General features: G+C 40.4%; 2 protein-coding genes across 2 annotated transcripts; both read left to right on the forward strand.

Annotated features, from left to right (window-relative positions):
- Positions 1-7,687: 7,687 nt before the first annotated feature.
- LOC132257068 (uncharacterized) lies at positions 7,688-11,029 on the forward strand. The gene is made up of 3 exons (XM_059753778.1): positions 7,688-7,956; positions 8,273-9,645; positions 10,788-11,029. The coding sequence occupies exons 1-3, from the start codon at positions 7,688-7,690 to the stop codon at positions 11,027-11,029; spliced, it is 1,884 nt and encodes a 627-aa protein (XP_059609761.1).
- A 2,857-nt stretch (positions 11,030-13,886) lies between these two features.
- LOC132257106 (MAP kinase-activated protein kinase 2) lies at positions 13,887-19,610 on the forward strand. Its single transcript, XM_059753859.1, has 3 exons — positions 13,887-14,570; positions 17,258-17,597; positions 19,414-19,610. The coding sequence occupies exons 1-3, from the start codon at positions 13,939-13,941 to the stop codon at positions 19,489-19,491; spliced, it is 1,050 nt and encodes a 349-aa protein (XP_059609842.1). The 5' UTR covers positions 13,887-13,938; the 3' UTR covers positions 19,492-19,610.
- Positions 19,611-19,850: the final 240 nt, after the last annotated feature.

Raw genomic sequence — 19,850 nt, forward strand, 5'->3', positions numbered from 1 at the left:
GGCTACCAATACTCTTTATTAGTGAATCAAAGCATTTATTGGCGGAACAGTGAGTATCAGGCTATAACATGCAGTACAAGAGAAAGGAACAAACAAGAACAACTGTGATACGTTCAGATGGTAAATAGAGAACCTTCTGAATACACATTCAGAATGAAAAGTAATAAAAAGGAGAAAAACTAATGAGTCGTTAATAGAATAGAATAGAATCCTGCAATGAACAACTAAATTACTTTTTTTCTTTTTCTTACTTTTTGAGTTGAAAATTTTCTTAACTCAGATCTACAAATATATATTGTGAGAACTGAGATCAGTCGGCCGGAATAAGAAGCATATGTAACAAGTTTCAATAAGCGCCTGAGGCCGTAAAGTACTAAAAGCCAAAAAAAGTTTAAATAAATTTTTTTTCATATTTCATCGATTATATGTAGACAGTATTCATTTCAAAATAACTCAAATCCTCATTGACACACGTATGATTCACTTTTTCAAGAATACATAGACATATATATATATATATATATATATATATATATATATATATATATATATATATATGTGTGTCTATGTATTCTTACTTCTATGTATTCTTCTTCTTATATGTTTGTTATTTATTATTATTTTTACGTTCCAATAATAATGTTTTATATTGAAATATTGAAGTTTCATTGACTTTAATAGAGTAAATGTGCAGTACAATTTTATCGTATTACGGTTGAGTTTATTGTCGGAATAAACTTTGACTAACACTTATATGGATCATTATACATAAATAGTAACACATATTTAAGAATTTGGTGTCTTATATTAGACTTGACGGAATCGGCCTCTATAACATAAAGACATTTTCTTTTCCGCACGACGTTTCGGGCCTTTATTTTCACAGATAAATCACAACGTTCTGCTCCAACGGGCATCATTTTATTTACTCTATCTGTATATTTCTCGCTCCTAAGTACAAGCTTTTGTGATCGTAATTTGCGTATTATGTCGCAGAAAGAAAAATATTAGTGTTATATTTTCAGAGGATTTTATTATATTACAATATTTAAATAACTTATACTATGAATTTAATATAGTGACAATTTTTTATTGTCAATTTCACTGTAATTTTACAATAGAAGATTATGCAATATCAAAACTGTATAACAATATTACGGTCTAAATAAGTTTTGTTTGTAAAGCCAGGTTTTCTTTGTAGCAAAGTGTAGTTTATTTGCAAGTTAAATTAATTTTTAATTATTTCGTAAATAAAGACTTATCACCTAATTGAATTCAATAGCTAAAGTCCGACTGACCCGTATTATTCTCGGGTATACTCGAACTTTACTTTTCAATTTTATATCTGTTATCATTTTTAAAATATTTGTTCTGTGATTTTAATTATTTTCAATCCAAAAATCGGCAAATCTCAGCACAAATAGTATTAAGCAGTTAATATTTCAATATTTCGTATGAGATTACTTAAATACATGAAAGGCATATATTTTCAAGAATTAGGAATTGGACTAGTTTATTTAATTTTTAATTTTAATCAATTATCTACATGCGTAACTATAAAAGGTCTAGGTCTATGTAGCTATTATTTATATTATCCATTTAAAAGAGCACAGTCTGTTGTAAAATAATCTGTAAACTATATATATATATATATATCTTTAAACATAATTTAGAACATTATGCAATATATGTGAGTACCACATGGTAAGTACCTTGTGGGAGGCTGTTACTCAATGGTGAGCATGTTAAGCTCTCGATACTACATTCGCGTGTTTCAATCCCCCCCCCCCCACCTATAAATGTTTGAACTAAGCAGAAAGCGAAAAAATTAAGTCTTTAATGGCAAATACGAATTCATAAGCACTTGTTGTTAAATGTTCCAGTTAAATGTGTGCTGCACTTATGATTGATCGGCAAACGGACAAACTGCCACCTGTAGAAACAAACCAATATCGAACATTTTCTCTAATGAAAAAGGGTATATCCCTCAATTTGACTTTCATACTTCTTATATGTAGGATAATTATCTTAATTTTCCAGTACTAAAGATTTGTGCCCAAATTATAACTTGTTACAGCGTTATCAATAATACATTACAATTTGACGATTGGTTTCATGATGTAAGTATACAATACTTAAGTATGTTTCGGAATGTTTTAGGCCGTTTCCGTCACCATCTTCAATGAACATTAAAAAAAACATTATTATGTAATCTTTTTGTGAGTTTTTTATTAGCCTTTGCCAGTTGCCCCTGTTACCTGAGTTTCTGAATTTAGTTGGTTATGTGCGAATGTTTTTACAGGTTTTCCTAGTTTTATTAAGTAAATAGAATTATGATTTTTAAAAATATTATTTTCTTATATACTGCAAATTAATTTTTTTACACAGAACAGGACTTTATTTTCTGATGAAAATGTGTAAATTCACATTCCTGCACAATTTTCTACGTACATCATGGGGATTGCAACTTTTCATATCTATCATAATACATTTCATGCACTTTGGGCAAACCTTGGCGAACAAAGTTGAAAAGATAAATAATCAAGATGCACCATAAATGTGACGCGAACACCGCACACAATCGCGTCAACGGAATTCAGATGGGATGTGTTGGGGTGAACAGCAACCTAATCCGAAATGAGGGAAGTTTGCGCTGCAGTGAAAAAACACGATTCATCAATTCAGGCAGTTGAGGGGCGAGAGAATCATAATGCTTAAATGGCACGCAATTTGCCCACCACCTGTCTTCCCAACCGCTTTATGCGTTGGCCAACAGGTCCCAGGCGGTGAATATTGACGCAATGTAATATATTATGCAAATTGCAACTCAGTTAAAAGAGAAAATTCACTGCCATTCGTCACGATGTTCGTGATAGGTAGTTCTTATTGCAGCCGCCATTATTCACAGTAAACTGTGATTCGTGAAGGGCATCATAGTCCTGAACAGTGTCCTCAATTTCATACAACAATCTTTCAATTGCGTCGACCTAAAAAAAAAGTTCAACTAACAAATTGGGTGCAATTTTAAGAACACACTCAAAAAACACCAGAAGTCATTGCAAAAGTAATGATCATATATTTCATAAAAACCATCCACAGAAAACTTAAATAATTGTTTAGAGTTATATAGATGCCCTTGGAAATAATAAAAGTCAGTACGAGCTTATTGCAATGACAAGCGCACGAAATAAATTAACGTTTTATAAGTAATGATATCGCAAAGGAAAAACCATTACGGGCATCATTAGAGCCTTACCTCACTAGTAGTTTTATGTGTTTTCCTCACAAATCTCTTAAATTCGAAAACAGCCGAAAACTCAATACTTTGTTTTGCAGATTTTGCGTAAGCTGCAAAGCAAAGTGCTATGTTTTCGGCATTGCAGGTTGATTTGGTCATGATACTTTTAAGAACAATTTTCATAGGTACACATACAAAATCTGTATTGTATTACAAATACACTTTTTTCATTTCAAAATAATTTAAGAGAAGAAATATTAGAGAAACATAAGAAAAGATTCAGGCTAAGAGCGAATTTTCTACTTACGATCATTACTTTCACATCATGTATTAGGGTTGAATGGCATTCCAATCGTTGAAATTGATGGAGGTCATGTGTTGCTGTTACTCTCCCCAATCGACCCAATCGACCAGAATCACAGCTTGATCCAAAACCACGCAAGATTTGCGCCGTCTAGACAAGGCGCGCAGATCAAATTTACAATGGCTTCAAACTAATTGATCATTTGCATAATTGCACAAATTCAATCTTTATGTCGCATGCTCCATTTTTTTATCTCTGTATTTCCACAACCTTTATTGTTGATCGCACAGCCAATAGCGATTCTCGGAACATTTCACATATAGCAATTTGCCTTTGGAACAACTTTCGATATCGAAAGAGTGTCGAAAAACATCAACTGACAAAATGTTTCCGTATTCAATATATTACTAAGTGTGTCTAAGCTAAAATTTGCAGCGTTTAAAATTAAATGGTATTCAATACTTTTAGGAGTTTTAATTTCACATAAAAGGTATTACCTGTTAGCAAAGTAACTAACTGCATACATTAAGTAAATGAGTATACTAGTTGATTTGAAATGGCATTGAAAAAGCTCGGTCCCATCAGATTTCCTTCAGAATTTTGGTTTGCAGATCAACTTTTGGCTCCTCCACACAATCTGATTTTCTCCACAATGATGGCTCATTATGGACGAAATCAATTAATTTTTGAGTCTTTTTCACACTAAAATTCATTTCTTTGACGATTTTCTCGATTTTCCATATGAAATTTGTCTATTTTGACCATTTTGACAGAAAGCGCATTGTCAGACACGTCAAACTCAGATTCCGCGCGGGTTGCCCAACGTAAAATCTGCAGGCACACACTCGACATAAAAATGTCGTAAGCCGGAAGGAAAATACACGACTCGCGTGGGGAAGAAAGAGATGAACTAAAACAATTTTTAAATGACAAATGCTGTTTTCATCATAAATATTACCACTAGCAAATGCTGAAAATGCATGTCATTTGAACGAACCTGGCCAGTTTGGTTAAATCATAACGGTTTTATTTGAACATTTCATCGGAAGATTGTTCCCTTAACGCATAAAGTCCTCAAAAAGGCATCTTTTTATCTCACTGAGTTTTGTTTTGATTATCAAACTCTCTTCATTTGGCTCTTTCGCGTTTGAGGGCGGAAAACTGAGCGCGCAGTTTATGTCATCTCAACTTGCCTGAATCCCTAATGGCTAGGTTCTTAACCCAAAAATCCCAGGCCATTATTCTCTGTAAACCTTCTCAAAATTTCTCTACTCATCTTCTTAGTGACTTATCAAACATGAACTTTGACTTCCACGCCAAATTCTTGGGTATTTTGCCGACAGAGCTAAGAACGTACTAATACGTAAGGATATAAAAAATAATATAATGGGAAAAGATCACTTAATTTACTTTGTTTCTCTTAAAAGGATTTTTAGTATTACCCTGTAAGTAATACACATATACCTTCTTTCTCTTTTTTTCAAAGTATCATGAAAAAATATATATTGTAAAAATTGGAAATCTAGAAAAAAAATGAAGATCCATAAAAAATGTTAGTGAATCACCCCTTGAGCGTATCGAGTGTCGTTCGCCCGATATATTTTGTGTTTATCATTCTAGTAGTACTCCAGGTCTGTCCCATCTTTTCTCTCGTAATTTAGATGCTTTTGGGATGCGTTGGGTTGGCCGTCCCATGGAACACTTTGGATTCATTTCTAGATGTCTATAGACGCCGGTTAATTCTACGCTGACGAATGAACTATCAAAACTCAGATGAGCTATTTCGACCACATGATTTTTACACTATATTTTGGGCATGCGTCCATTGCCGTCTTAGCGTTGATTACCATCCTTAAAGGCAAAACGATGGAAAAGCCCTATCACTGACATATATTGGCGTCCCAGAGGTACATTTACATGGAGGAATTATTGTTCATGAGAGGCGCAATGATAAGATTTTTAAAGTGCGGTTCTAGCTTACATGGAAGCTGTTTGACTTACACAAAATGACAGTGTGAAATTTTGTTTTAAAGATATTCTAAAGAAATAAATGACGTGATGCAAACTGTCTACAAATGGTGCAGTGGCAAACACAAATATGCAGCCGGTAAGGTAGATGCAGCGGCTGAGTCATAAGGGACAGTGAGTTCAAGGGTGGTCTAGGACGGAAGCAGAAAGGAGGTGGTTCGCGCGATGGTCATGAGATCAACAAGGTTGTTTTGAATCCATCTCAATGAGCCATAACAGTGCGGAGGAATGGAAAATTCATCACCGCCGATAGTAAGCTCAAAGCGCCAAAAGAAAGTTTAGAAAGCCAGTAGAAACATCGCGTTGGCCAAAAAATGTATGAAAATGCCCCAGGCATTTACAAGTCCGTTTATTTCGAAAATTTGAATTGTCTCTTTAGACACGAGATTTCTGTGTTTGGTGGGGGTAATAAGAGTTGTGATCTCGTGAAAAATGGGTGAAAATTCTTGAGAACCGTGATTTTCATTAGGCAACGCAATTTAACACGGCTTTGGTTAAGCGTTTGAACTAGAGTTCTGCGCAAATCTTCGTCGCATGAGAGCGTGCGGCGCGCGACCACATTTTGTGGAGCCGCCGCCGCGAATTATATTTCTGCGCAAAACTCAACTTTGACCTGATTCTCGGTGTTTTTCGCTTGAATATTGTAATTTTGATATTTTCACATTTTTTGTTTTTTCCTTAACTAGTAAAAAAACAAAAGAAATCGCGAGAAAATTTTGGAAAAACTGTGACTTACAAGAGACCCCGAGCCAATGCACAGCTTTCCGTGTTCTGTGTTAAGTTCTTATTCAATTATAATATGGCAAGCAAGATAGTTAGAGAAACGATAAATTCACCAGACTGTCTTTTACTCGATATTAAATATATTGTGAGTGACTTGCGAAGCGCCGCTCTGAATGTAAGTCTAATTTGGGATACTTTTAGGGGATTTCAATTAGATTTGACTGAAAAGGAGATAAAAAAGAACCACCTCACGGGCAGTGAAAACATGCATTCATCATTGGGAATCCTTTTACACTTCAATAAGTCATTAATTTACGCCCAGTGGCCGAAAGAGAAATTAAGATTTGGTGGATTTGAAAACAAGTTTGAAGGCGATACAATGATCACTTTTTGTCCTTTGCCGCAATTTTATGTGCCCAAAACTTTTCGATTGGTAAATTAGAACCGGAATTAAACCCTTTTCTAATTTCAGTATTCAGGCTCTTTAACCTAGAGCCCGAAAAAGCCGAACGCCCCAAGTTGAGGTTGTATAGAGAAGTCTTGAATTCAGCTATACCATAATTAATTTGTTATCGATAAATACCATAAGAATGTAGAAAATTAGAAAAATGTTTTTTTTCGTTTAAAAAAAGAGGAGAATGAGATGTGAGGCTTAATTTTGCAATACTATGTTCTTACCTACCCTTATTGAAAACCGCATGTCGATATCTCCTACCGTTTGAACGCTAGAAACCCGATTGATACGAAGGACAGATGAAATCTGTGAAATGAGAAATGAAAACTTAAATTTGTTGAATATTTAATGCATGTAACAATCCTTCATGCGATTCTCTCAGATGAAGAGTATATATTTACTAAACACTTCTTTGTATTAATTTGAATATTTTTGCATATCTCTTTTGGTCAATTTAATGTTACATTATAGTTTAAAAAAAGAAAAAAAAAACAATCCATCATGCTCAATTTTGGATTTCTTGAGTCTCTTGGTTCCACGAGCAATTACATATAGACATATAGAAGCTGTAATGTAAATCCCAGCTCTTAAAATGACTCAGACTATTTTCAACGAAACTTCTTTTGAACGAAACTATTAATAACTAAATTCCTCTGTATTCTTCAAATTGTGTTATATCAGTTCAATGTACTTACTATTATATTTGCATAGTGCATGTGGCCAATTAATATGCCGCATGCTTCTATTATTATTTGTTTTTACTCAGATGGTGGCTTGTGTCGGTAAAAACGATAAACAACGTATTTGTGGAATATAAATATTTTGTTTTCTGCACTAATTTGATTCAACCCGTATTGTGAGCAAATCATCTAAGGAGAATGGGAGACACGTGGAGACTGAGATCACTCTCTTGGCCTCGAGATGTGACGCTCTGCAAAAGATGAATGAAGCTCTCCGTTCTTCACTTAGTGCCTTGGTGACGTGTATGGAATTGCTGGATTCTTGCGTCTCTGCTCCCGCACTAAGTCATTCGTCTCCAAGGCGCTCCATGGGTGGAGTTTCCTACCAGTGGCCTAATGGTGGCTCCGGTGTTCCCGACTTGTCCGACGTACCAGCGGATGATCTTGAGAGAGCCCACGAGGATCGGGTGACGGATAATCTTCTTGTTGTGCCGGCTGCTGATGATCGTCGCCCTGAAAAAGTCCGCCCGTCTGTGGCTGATGTGCTTCGCCGTCTGCCTACTGGAGAGGGGCGGCAAAATGCTTGACCTAGTGCAGTCCGACGGAATTTGAGGCGCTCTAATCCTGAGCCCTCGCGTCGTAGAACATTGCAATCTGGCTTTGGCGGTGCTGATGACTGTCTTCAGGCTGTACCCTGTTACCGATGGCTTTTTGTATGCACTTTACCGCGATGCATTCTCGTTAAATTGGGCTGCCATTAATGATTTCACAGAGCTATCCAATCGCTTGCAATATTTTGCTTCTTTAATCAATCATTTATACGAGACACATGTTCCCTCACGCAGAATCCTTGTTCCTCCGAACTCGTCGCCCTGGCTTACAGCCACAATCGTTAACAAATCACGTGCACGCAATAAGGCATACAAACGGTGGCGCCGAAGTCGCGGTGATGTAGACCTCACCCTGTATCGCTCCCTGCGGGGCGAAGTCCGGCGAATGATTGTTTCGGCCAAAGTTGGCTATGACTCCAGTCAACTTGATCCTCTGCTTCCTTCTGGAAAACTTTGGAAAAACATTGGACATCTAGGGATAACCCGTCAATCAGGGAGCGCTCCTGATGATGTGTCCGCGGATGACTTAAACGCTTTTTTTGCTGGTTCAGGCGCCAAACACTCGTCTCCCTTTTTCTGCCCAGTCGGAGTGGCAGCCAGTTTCAATTTCCGAAATGTGGACTACGTTGAAGTCTACTCTGCCTTCTGCAAAATCTCATCTAACGCCAGTGGTCATGATGGTATGCAAATTAACTTTCTCAAACCTTTGCTCCATATAATTCTTCCATACATTTGCGATCTGTACAACTTTTGCATTACAACTTCAACCTTTCCTCTGGAATGGAAGCATGCTATTGTCACTCCAATTCCTAAAATTGCTAGGCCTACTTCTGTCAGTGATTTCAGACCGATCAGCATCTTGCCTTGCTTATCCAAACTTTTTGAGCATCTCCTGAAAGACCAGATTGAGGATTATCTGAGACAGAATGATCTGCTCACGCGTTTTCAGTCAGGCTTCAGGAGGCATCACAACCCAATCAGCGCACTTGTTCGTGTACATCAAGACCTTGCGTCTCATCTCAATCGCCGACACTTCGCCATCCTAACTCTTCTTGATTTCTCTAAATCCTTTGATAGCATAAATCATGACATCTTTCTGAATAAGCTCTTTAACCTTTATTCCTTCTCTTCCTGTAGTGTCAATCTTTTCCGTTCGTATCTGACTGGTCGTACTCAAGCAGTCAAGGCAGGCGATACGCTTTCTTCGACCCTTCCCCTCTTCAATGGGATTGGTCAGGGTTCCGTACTCGGGCCTTTATTCATCTCATCGTATATAAATGACCTAGCAATTGTTCTTTCTACGCATCACTTTCACTTCTATGCGGGTGACCTGCAGATTTACGACTTTGGCAATCTTGATTCGCCCGAGCCGTGTTTCGCGAGGATCAAAGAACTGCTCTCCTCTGTATCTAGCTGGGCGGCTGAGAACTTCCTCAAGCTTAACCCCAAGAAGTCACAAGCCTTACTCATACGCTCTGGTAAGCAACATCCCACCGCATTCCCCATTTTCCTCAATGGCGAGGCAATTCCCTACGTCCATAGCGCCAGGAATCTTGGAGTTATCTTCAATGATTCCTTGGCGTGGGAAGACCACACTTCCCACATATGTAAAAAGGTGAATTTCACTCTTTTAACGCTTCGAAGACACAAGTTCTTCATTCTCCAGGGTGTTCGGCTGTTATTAGTCCGTGCCCTTCTCCTTCCCGTCTCTTCCTATGGGGCTGAATTATTCTTTTCCTGCGATCAAGCCTCTATGCATCGCCTCACTGTCACTTTCAACAACTGCATTAGATTTATTTTTAATCTCCGGCTTTTCGATCATGTGTCCCAATACTATCACCTCGTACTTGGACAGGCTGATGTAACTCTACCTCTTTTCCTCAAGTCACGCACTGTTGAATTCATTTCTCGGACACTTCGTTTACGTCAGCCTTTTTATCTGGCTGAACTGCTCGCACCTGGCTCGTCTGTCAGGTCTTCGAGTCTCGTTGTGCCGACCTCGCGAAGCCGCATCCTCCGAAACTTTTTTTTGTTGACGGGGTGATTCTCTGGAATGAACTTCCCAGAGATACCAAGCGGCGGTTAATCCAAACCTTTTTGGTGTCCTAACTGCTTTTTTTCTTTTTCTCATTATGTAAGAGGTAAGGAAGAAAGCTTATACAACCTATGAAAGAGCTTTTCCACCGTTTTGTTCTGGAGGTTGGTCATCAACACTTAGACACTTAAACATAAACTAATTTACAAGAGATTAAAGAATAAAATATGTAATATACTATACTATAATATGAATACTGTTATGTCGAAAATACGGCTTGCCGTCCATCCAACAACACCACGAGGAAAAGTGATTTTGCGGAGAATTTGCCCTGGAGCACATTCTTCAGGACAACGTCCTTCTACGCGGTCACTGAAGACCAGCGACCAGAAAGTGTATTAGTAGTTCATCTGCAACACCGCTACAAGGGTTAATCAGCGGAGGTTCCAGTACCTCTGAGAGTATGATCAGAGCCTTCCCTACGAAGGGTCTCTTCGAGTCACTCTCAAGGCCTGGAAAGAGCCTAACCACGCGCGTCACCGTCTCCTCGCTCACGAGTTTTGTCACCTCAGCTATTTTCCCTTAGGGGAGAAACTGCTATTGCATATCCTTCAGAGATGCGATTCCTCAATAATCAAGTTGAGGATATCGCCAACCCCGATATATAGTAATAAACATGATTCATCGTGATTCTTTTCATCGACATCACGAAAGCATTTGACTCTGTGAACCACAATGTCATGCTGGAGAAACTGGAGCCGTTTGTGGTGCTAAGACCCCTGTCCGAGCGCTTTAAGGGATCGTTGAACTTCTCTGCGCCAACGGTCCTCAACAATCTGCTGCGCGAACTTGGGCCTGCCTCGCTCAGCAGAACCGCTGTAAGGGATTGGCTCCGTGCCGCGGATCCTGCGCAGACTGGCCGGGTATGTGGCTCCCGCTATGGATGGCGGCGCTGACGAGTGATGTCATCGCTGTAGCCTGCCCCCATGTTGAAAGGCAGGGTCCAGGGGCTTCGAAAGGTAGACTTGGCCTCCTGGACCCCTCGTTGCCTGATTTTAAACCTACTCGGAGCCAAACAGCCTTAATGGCTAGGTTCTCCACTCCCTCCAGCGTACGTTTTGAGCCACCAGTCCAGCGTCTCCCCCGCACCGTGGGAGTCGTGAAATATACAACCAATGAAGGGATTTTTCCATCGTTTTGTCCTGGAGGTTGGTCAACAACACTAAGTCGGCGATGGCCGCAAATGAAATGAGGCTGTGATAAATGTACACGCTGTGATTGAAATAAATGTAATGTTATGTAATTCTATGACCGTGATATACTGTGTGTTTGGATTTGGACACTCAGGAGAGTCAGCTTCGGTTTCGTCCTTTTAGCCACTTTTAAGGGTGGAAAATCCTTTACCAAATATTTATGGGTCATACATAAATAAGGCTTTTGTGAGCGTAGTTTTCTTCAATCGACGTGTAAGTATTGGTGATCACCAAGGGGTGGCTAATGTCGGAGATGCAGTATCACTTGGCCCAAGATGCACTCGAAAAGCATCGGAGATGCCGAGAGGCAGTCAAAATGCATCAGAGATGCAGTTATAAATGTTTACAAAATCTGTATAATTTTCATTTTCGTGCGATCTTGATCGCGATGCAGATGACATGTAAGATGCTATGGAACTCAAAACTCACATAAGTCACCCCTTGGTGATCACTCTCCAAAACAAAAGGACGTGATTAGTGAACGCGTAGGTTCGCTTATGGGTGAGCTGGGCGATGCTGCCAACTCGAAATGTGGCAGACTCGATTTGTAGCTAAGCTAAAATGATATTGGATCTAATTTATTTATTATTTGTTGAAATTTACTTTAACCACAAAAATAAATGAAAGTCCTTAGTTTGTTATATACTTGAATAAAATTATTGTATTTGGGTTGGTTTTTGATGCTGGCTTCGATTTCAATCAACGCAAAGTAGGCAATTTACTAGCTTCGTGAGCGAAAGCAGCATAAGTAGAGGGCGCATGCAGTTGTGGATGCATAATGTTCAATATGAAAACGGAACGGCATCGCTCTAACCACTTATAAAAAATTAAACCGTTATATCTCGGGTTCTATGGCATTGACAAAAAAGAATGAGCACATTTTAGAAACGTCTCAATCTTGACTATCAAAGTATTTAATCAAAACTATCAAAAATTTAATTTCAAATATTTTGACTTTGGATCAAATTTTGGACTTAAAAATTATACAGAGAAAAGGCGCGGATCAAGGTGTAATCTTTGATCCCCCATATCTCCCTTCCTGTGATTTCAATCTTCATGAATGAGGGTTCGTTGGAAAGGTCTCGATCTCGGCTACAACATACTAAAATATAAAGAAAATTAATAGTCTAGCTTTTGAATTATTCGATTTCGAAATTTCGAAAATCGGTTTTTTGACTTTAGCGCATCTAGCGGTTGTCCTACGAAGTTATGATGTTTAGGTGGGAGATGAAATTCTACGAGATCTAAGTAACGAGCTTTCAATCATTCAAATCGGATGATTAGAATAGTAGTTATAGCCATTTTTAGTTTTGAAAATTTGGACCCTAATATCTAGGGTCCGGAAGCACCTAGGTCCTTAGGTGGCAATTCGTTGGAAAGGTCTTGATTCCAGCTATAACATACTAGAATTTGAGCCTAATCCATGTCATAGGGGCTAAGTAAATGAGTAAAACGTTTTTTGGTTGTATCCAAGACGGCGGAAGGAGGGGTGGGGGGTTAGATTTGACTTCACCATTCTCTAGCGGCAGTAGGACTTTTAACCTTTGGTGAAAGCCGCATGTCGATATCTCTTACCGTTTAGGCGCTACGAGTCCATTTACGAGGGACCGACCGACCGACGGAGCGACCGACGGACGGCACCAAAAAAAATTACCCCCCTCCTTTTCGACAGATTTCGTTATAATTAGCCACCCTGATGTCGTTTTAGTCGATTTTGCGACATTTGATTTTTTGCGCGATTACAGATAGAGCCGGGCTATGCCCAGCTCAATGGTGGAAAAACTTTCACGGGTTGCCTAAGTTATACTTCCAGATTTCTTACGAAAAATGAAAGTGGATACTATAAAAATAAATAAATTGCTTAAAAATTTGATACTATAAAGCAGTGGACATACATGTCATTTAAAAAAGTTTACCAGGCTGGCTAAGTCATATCGGTTTCGTCGGAAAATTCATGAGACAAGTGGTTTTTAGCTAATTGACATGATTTTTCTCGGCATTTATGAGTTTTAAAACATAATTTACTTACTTTATATGATTTTGACATCTCATTGAAGGACACAGACTTGACTTGCTCATGAGGTTGTCACCTCGTACTCGCATCTCTCTTCCATTGCATTGCCGATATTCGTCCCTCTCCCTCCATGTGTCCCGATCCCACTTAACCCGTGGGCAGCGCTTCAACTGTCCTAGAGTTTTGCTGTCCCACTACTCCTTTCTTTTTTTAATATGTGACACGCTGGCCTCAAAACAGAAATGTTAGTTATTAAATTATTCAATTGTAAGGCTGTAAACATGTATATGTAACTAACACTTTTCCCCCAAGTGGCATGCACGACCGAAGAGCCGAGCTTTCTTCCGTTTGCTCGGGGAGATCGGCAATGAAGCCGGCGGCAGCCGCACACAAAAGAAAAAGAAGGAAGAATAAAATTTATTATTATTACTTAGCCACAGCCCCTCATCATAAGACGTCCGACGAAAAGTCATAGACTATTCTGGTTTGAGGTATTTCAGTATTGGGTTATGGCAATTACGCGTCATGTGGTTTTGATTTTTTCAATTCACTTTTACATTACGTATCTCTTTTCATCTTAACAGAGCTCTAGCGTACAATGCTGCGCAACACAAGCCAAAAACCCAAATGTACACCTATAACAGACGACTATGAGATTTCTTCCCGTATTCTCGGTTTGGGGCTCAATGGAAAGGTCGTGCAGTGTATTCATCGAAGTTCTGGTGATAAATTTGCTTTGAAGGTACTCCACGATAATCCAAAGTCGCGTCGTGAGGTAGAGTTGCATTGGCGCGCCAGTGGTTGCCGTCACATTGTATCAATTAGAGACGTGTACGAGAACACGTATGTTGGCGCAAGCTGCCTTCTGGTTGTGATGGAGTGTATGGAGGGTGGTGAGTTATTCCAGCGCATACAAGATCGCCAAGATACACCTTTCACGGAGCGTGAAGCAGCACAGATAATGCACGAGATCTGCTTCGCGGTGCATCATTTGCACAGCATGAATATTGCACATAGGGATTTGAAACCTGAGAATTTGCTCTACAGTGCCGCATCCTCGAACGGAGTGTTAAAACTTACAGACTTTGGGTTCGCCAAAGAAACTTCTGCTAAAGACACTCTGCAGACACCGTGCTATACACCTTACTACGTTGCTCCAGAAGTTCTAGGGCCTGAGAAGTACGACAAGAGCTGTGACATATGGTCTCTGGGTGTAATAATGTATATACTGTAAGTCGAACCCTTTTTATAGTATACTATGTTCTTAACAACACGGAATATTATTAATTTTATTGTATGAGCAAAAACTTAGGGCCTACCCCTCTTACAATTTGCTAATTATCAGAAAAGAAAAAGTGGAAAAATGAAGATTAAGAATTGATGAAACGAAACAAAGAAAAGATTTCAAATCGTCTATCTATTGATTATGATGGGTCACTGACCAGATCAGCAGCCTGAAAGTGCTTCCTGATGCCCCCCACGGTCTCGCGCGCCTCACGCGGAAGGGCATTATAAAACAAAACCCCCCGGACAAAGAGAGTACGGAAAAAAGTCTCATGCTCAGCTCGAGGAACAAGAAGTCCCCGGAGCCTGGTCGAGCCACCCCTCATCAAGAGTGAAGCCAGATATCCAGGGCAGCCGCTGATGGAAAGACGATCTAAGAAAATTAGGGCTCGCATTTGCAAGAAGGAGGACAGGCTGCAGCCCACCAGCACATCCCTGTGGGCAGAAATGTGATCGCGGGGACCCAGTCCGCAGACGTACCTGACACAATTGTTACATGCTACAGTCAGCCGACGGAGTGTGTCACTATCCGCCAGGAAGAATAGCTCTGCTCCATAGGAGAAGAATGGCATAATTAGCGCTCGCACGAGAAGCAACCGAGTGTCGTAGGGCGTGATGTCCCGATAGCGTCTGAGGACGTAAAGAGAATAGTTGACCTTACGGCAAAGGGAGGTGGTATGATCAGACCAGGATAGTGTCGAATTAAAGACAATACCAAGGTTTTTAACCTGATCCGCATAAGGGATAACTTCACCGTTAAGAAGAACGGTGAAATAAGGAAAGTTAGCACTCCTTTTTGAGAAGATAATTGCCTGCGATTTTTTAGGATTTAGGCGAAGCCCATTTGAAGAGGCCCAGTGCCCGATTCGGGAGAGGTTATCATTGAGAAGTGTGAAAGCACAGGAAGAGTTTGAAGGATCACCTTCAACGTAAATCTGGAGGTCGTCCGCATACAAATGATACGAGCAACCACGCAGGACAGAGGGCAGATCATTGATGAACATGGAGAAGAGCAAAGGACCAAGAATGGATCCCTGACCAATGCCCCTTCCTAGGGTGGATGGAGAAGATGTGTTTTCTCCAAATTTAACAATTTGAGAACGATCGCGGAAGTAGGATCGAACCAAGGCTATAGCCGAAGAAGAGAATTTAAAGTGCTTGAAAAGCTTGTAGCAAAAGAGATCATGATGGAGGCTGTCAAATGCCTTTGTGAAATCTAGTAAGACCAAAACAACAAAGGAATTGCGATCTAAAGCGGAGGCAATGTCATTATTACTTACTTACTTACGTGGCTTTGACATCCCATTGAGGAACATAGCCTTCTCCATTAGAGGAGATATTCGAGACAAGTTTTTGTTTTACGGTGGCAGTTTGTCAGCTTGCCGACCAACCATAAGTGGTTCTAACGTCCACCTTTATATATACAGAGACAGAGCGCAAGACAATTCAAGAGAAACGTATTTTTCGCCTGAAACGTTCAACAGCAACGACCATATGGGCGCTGCTTTTTTCCATTGAAAGGCTTATTTTTGCACTCTACTGTGTTTAAACATTTGCAAGCGGTGGGATTCCATACGCGGTAACCATCTTTTTAATGGAGCCCCAGTCAAGAGACTGTGCCGCGAGTTGGATTGCCTCAGGATTTGCTCTCATGAGGTCCCTAACTAAACGATAGCGGTTCTTGATCTCGACTCGAGAGACCTAGAAAAAAGTGAATAAGTTGCTGTCACTTTCAACAACTGCGTTAGATTTATTTTCGATCTACGGCTTTTCGATCATGTGTCCCAGTACTATCACTTTGTGCTGGGACAGGCTGACCAAACTCTACCTCTTTTCCTCAAATCACGCGCTGTTGAGTTCATTTCTCGCAACTTCGTTTACATCAGCCTCTTTATTTGACTGAATTACTCGTGCCTGGATCATCTGTCAGGTCCTCGAGTCTCGTTGTGCCAACCTCGCGGAGCCGCATCCTCTAAAACTCACTTTTTGTTTTTGAGATGATTCTCTGGAATGAACTTCCTAGAAATATCAAGCGAAAGTTAATCCAAGCCTTTTTGACGTTTTAACTACTTTGTATCCTTTTTCCTTTCTAGTAAGAACTGGGGAAGTATAGGTTAGGAAACCTGAGAAGGAGATTTTCAATTGTTTTGCTCTGGAGGTTAGTTATCAACACTTAGAGGTTGGTGGACGCAAATAACGCTGAAATTGTATTCTAAGATGTTATCTTGACAAAACTCACGGTTCTAAAGTAACTTATCGCGCCTCGCGCGCTCATTACACTGACTTAACATCTAGCGCCACACTGGCCTTTTGTTCCTGAAAGCTAGTCACCATCACCAACCCTAAGACGGTGATCTCCACAAAGAAGTCTATGATAAATGTATACGCTGTGATTTTTAATAATTGTAAGGTTTATTAATTTATTGACCTGTGTCTTAGATGACAAATGTCCCCATCTCCATCAATTCAATTGATTTTATATTAAATAGCTCCTTATATATTATAAAGTTGTATTTTTTTTTACAAATGTATTTATTATACATTAAAAAAAATGAAATGAGACATCTGGCCGACAGACAGGATTTAAGAAAATGTCTAGAACAACATTTGACTGCCTTTTTCTTTCTCTGCAGTTTATGTGGATATCCTCCTTTCTACAGCAGCAATGGTCTCGCTATATCACCGGGTATGAAAAAACGAATACGCACAGGCCAATACGAATTCCCCAGCACTGAATGGGCAAATGTGAGCCAGTCAGCAAAGGATCTGATTCGAGCTATGTTGAATGTCAACCCTATGCACCGACTCACTATCGAGCAATTGATCAAGAACTCATGGATAGCGCAATATACACAGGTTCCCCAGACACCGTTGCACACTGGCCGTGTTTTACACGAGAGTGAAGAGCAGTGGCCAGAGGTCCAGGAAGAAATGATGCGATCTCTTGCAACTATGCGCGTTGATTACGATCAAGTGAGTACTATATCCTTGAGAAGCTGTGGCTCAGTGATCAAAACATTTGCCTCTCGATGCCACAGTCGTATGTTCGAATCCCACCGATTGCAAATGTTTGAACACAACAGAGCAATACAATGTTTTTTTCTGTAATTTTGACTGTGTAGGGCCTGAATAAGATCTTAACAAGGGTCTAAACGTTGGCGAAAGAGATTAGAAAGAAACAAGCTTATGACCGAAAACCCGCTTTTCATTCATACTCTTGCTCATTAGCGGTCGAAAACTTCAATCGAGACACACTGGTGCCTCCCGCCGCACCGCCTGGGCACAGATGGCCCCGAGCCATCAAGTTGCGTGTCGGAGCTTCAGGAATATTGATAAAATACTTATTCATTTCCCGCGTGACCTCGAAAGGATCGGTATAAACAACTCTTACTTACTTACTTCAGTGGCCCTACGTCCCTTTAAGGGCCATGGCCTTCTCCACAATGCCTCTCCACTCTCCGCGATCCGCCGCCACCGCCCGCCAGCAACGCATCACACCCAGGGCCCTGAGGACGTCGTCCACCACGTCCATCCACCTTGTTTGGGGCCGGCCTCTCCTTCTAGGCCTCGAAAAGGGGGCACGACACCACAGTTTCTTGGGCATTCTGTCCTCCGGCATGCGGTGTAAATGCCCGAGCCATCCCAGTCTTCTTGCCCGAATAGAGGCGACAATGTCCGGTTCCCCATAGAGCTCCTCCAGTTCGTGGTTCATCCGGATACGGAATTCCCCGAAGTCGCATCTTGGGTCGGCCCTTATATCCTTCTCAGAATCCGTCTCTCGAAGGTCTGCAGCTTTCTCTCCTTCGTGCGGTTCAATGGTGCTGCTTCCAGACCATACGTGATCACTGGCTTCAGGATGGTTCTGTAGATTTTGACCTTTGTTGACCATGAGACGTTTCTGGACCGGAACACTGACAGGGCGTCTCCTTGCCTTAGCCCAGAGCTCACCCTAAAGACTTCCGACCTCTCCCAGCCGCCTTCACCTGACACACCGAATTGGAGATGGTCATCTTCATCAAACTAATTATTTTAAGTGGGATTCCCAGCTCCCGCATGGCTTTCCACAGTGCTTCTCTGTTAATGGTGTCGTGAGCCTGTCTGAAGTCCACAAACGGCTGATGGACTGAGATGATGTGCTCTCAGAATTTCTCCAGTGTCTGGCGGTTACTGAAGAGCTGATCGGTCGTGGACCTCCCAGGCCGGAAGCCTGCCTGGTACTCCCCGATGATCCTTTCAGCATACGGTTTCAGTCTATTCAGTATGATCCTCGACAAGACTTGTATAAACAACTCCATCCCCCGTAATCTCCTCAATTCCGCTTCTCGATCTGCTCCTATTTCCCAGGATCTCCGTGATAGTACTCAATCTGCCGTCGCTCCCAGCATCACGAAACCACCTTGAGTAGAAATAGGATTTCCGCATTTGGCGAGCTTATTGAGTTTATTCTTAGTTTAAATTCTACGACAAAGATCTCGGGTAATCCATAATTTTATTGGTCTCCTGCGAGGCCTGCGACAATACTCAAAATACAATTGTTGATATGAGAAGTGAAAACATATATGAATTCTTTAATTTGTCTATAAGAATCGGATTTTGACAATACAGTAAATTCCAATTGGCCACACTGGCTAGCTCTTAAAAAAAATTTACATCCAGCGCATTTTCATGGTTGACAAAAGTTATCGGGGAAGTGTATGTTGAATTATTCTTATAGTAAAGTAAATGACAGGAACTTTGATTAAATAAAAACTATTTACTAACAATTGATATTGATTGATTTTTTTTTCAGATGAAAATCAAATCTCTGGACAATTCCAGCAATGCTCTGTTGAATAAACGTCGCCAGAAGGACGTCCCACAGAATTAGAAGCACAAGTGAGGACTAGGTGTTTGGCAATATTGAACTGAGCAACAGAGGCGTTAGAATGTAGGGATTAATGTGGCAGTTAATAATGAAGTAAAAACTACGAGGTCTTTTCTGAGGTATATTAGCGTGAGGTAACATCCTATAGGCTTTACGTAAATTTTGGCCTGATCTTAGGCAACTTGAAGTTGGTAAAACAAAGTGGCGGATCTTCGCTTTTTTCTTTAAAGTGCGATTGTCGGTCCCCATCACACATGGCTGCCCGACCACGTTTCCGTCTCGGAAGGATACCTTTGCGTGCCATAAAAAATCTGAAAAAGATGAAAAAAATTGAAAATAAAAACTAAAATGGAAAATTGTTT

The sequence above is a fragment of the Phlebotomus argentipes genome, unplaced genomic scaffold, assembly GCF_947086385.1.
Source record: "Phlebotomus argentipes unplaced genomic scaffold, Phlebotomus argentipes genome assembly contig_75, whole genome shotgun sequence".
In the NCBI taxonomy this organism is placed as follows: domain Eukaryota; kingdom Metazoa; phylum Arthropoda; class Insecta; order Diptera; family Psychodidae; genus Phlebotomus; species Phlebotomus argentipes.

Excerpts from the sequence above, each read along its gene's own strand:
- LOC132257106 (XM_059753859.1), top strand. The coding sequence starts at position 13,939 with ATGCTGCGCAACACAAGCCAAAAACCCAAATGTACACCTATAACAGAC. Across the intron at positions 14,571-17,257 it reads GGTGTAATAATGTATATACT|TTTATGTGGATATCCTCCTT; the intron begins GTAAGTCGAACC and ends CTTTCTCTGCAG. Across the intron at positions 17,598-19,413 it reads TGCGCGTTGATTACGATCAA|ATGAAAATCAAATCTCTGGA; the intron begins GTGAGTACTATA and ends TTTTTTTTTCAG.
- LOC132257068 (XM_059753778.1), top strand. The coding sequence starts at position 7,688 with ATGAATGAAGCTCTCCGTTCTTCACTTAGTGCCTTGGTGACGTGTATG. Across the intron at positions 7,957-8,272 it reads CGCCCTGAAAAAGTCCGCCC|AATCCTTGTTCCTCCGAACT; the intron begins GTCTGTGGCTGA and ends TCCCTCACGCAG. Across the intron at positions 9,646-10,787 it reads AGACCACACTTCCCACATAT|CATTTGACTCTGTGAACCAC; the intron begins GTAAAAAGGTGA and ends ACATCACGAAAG.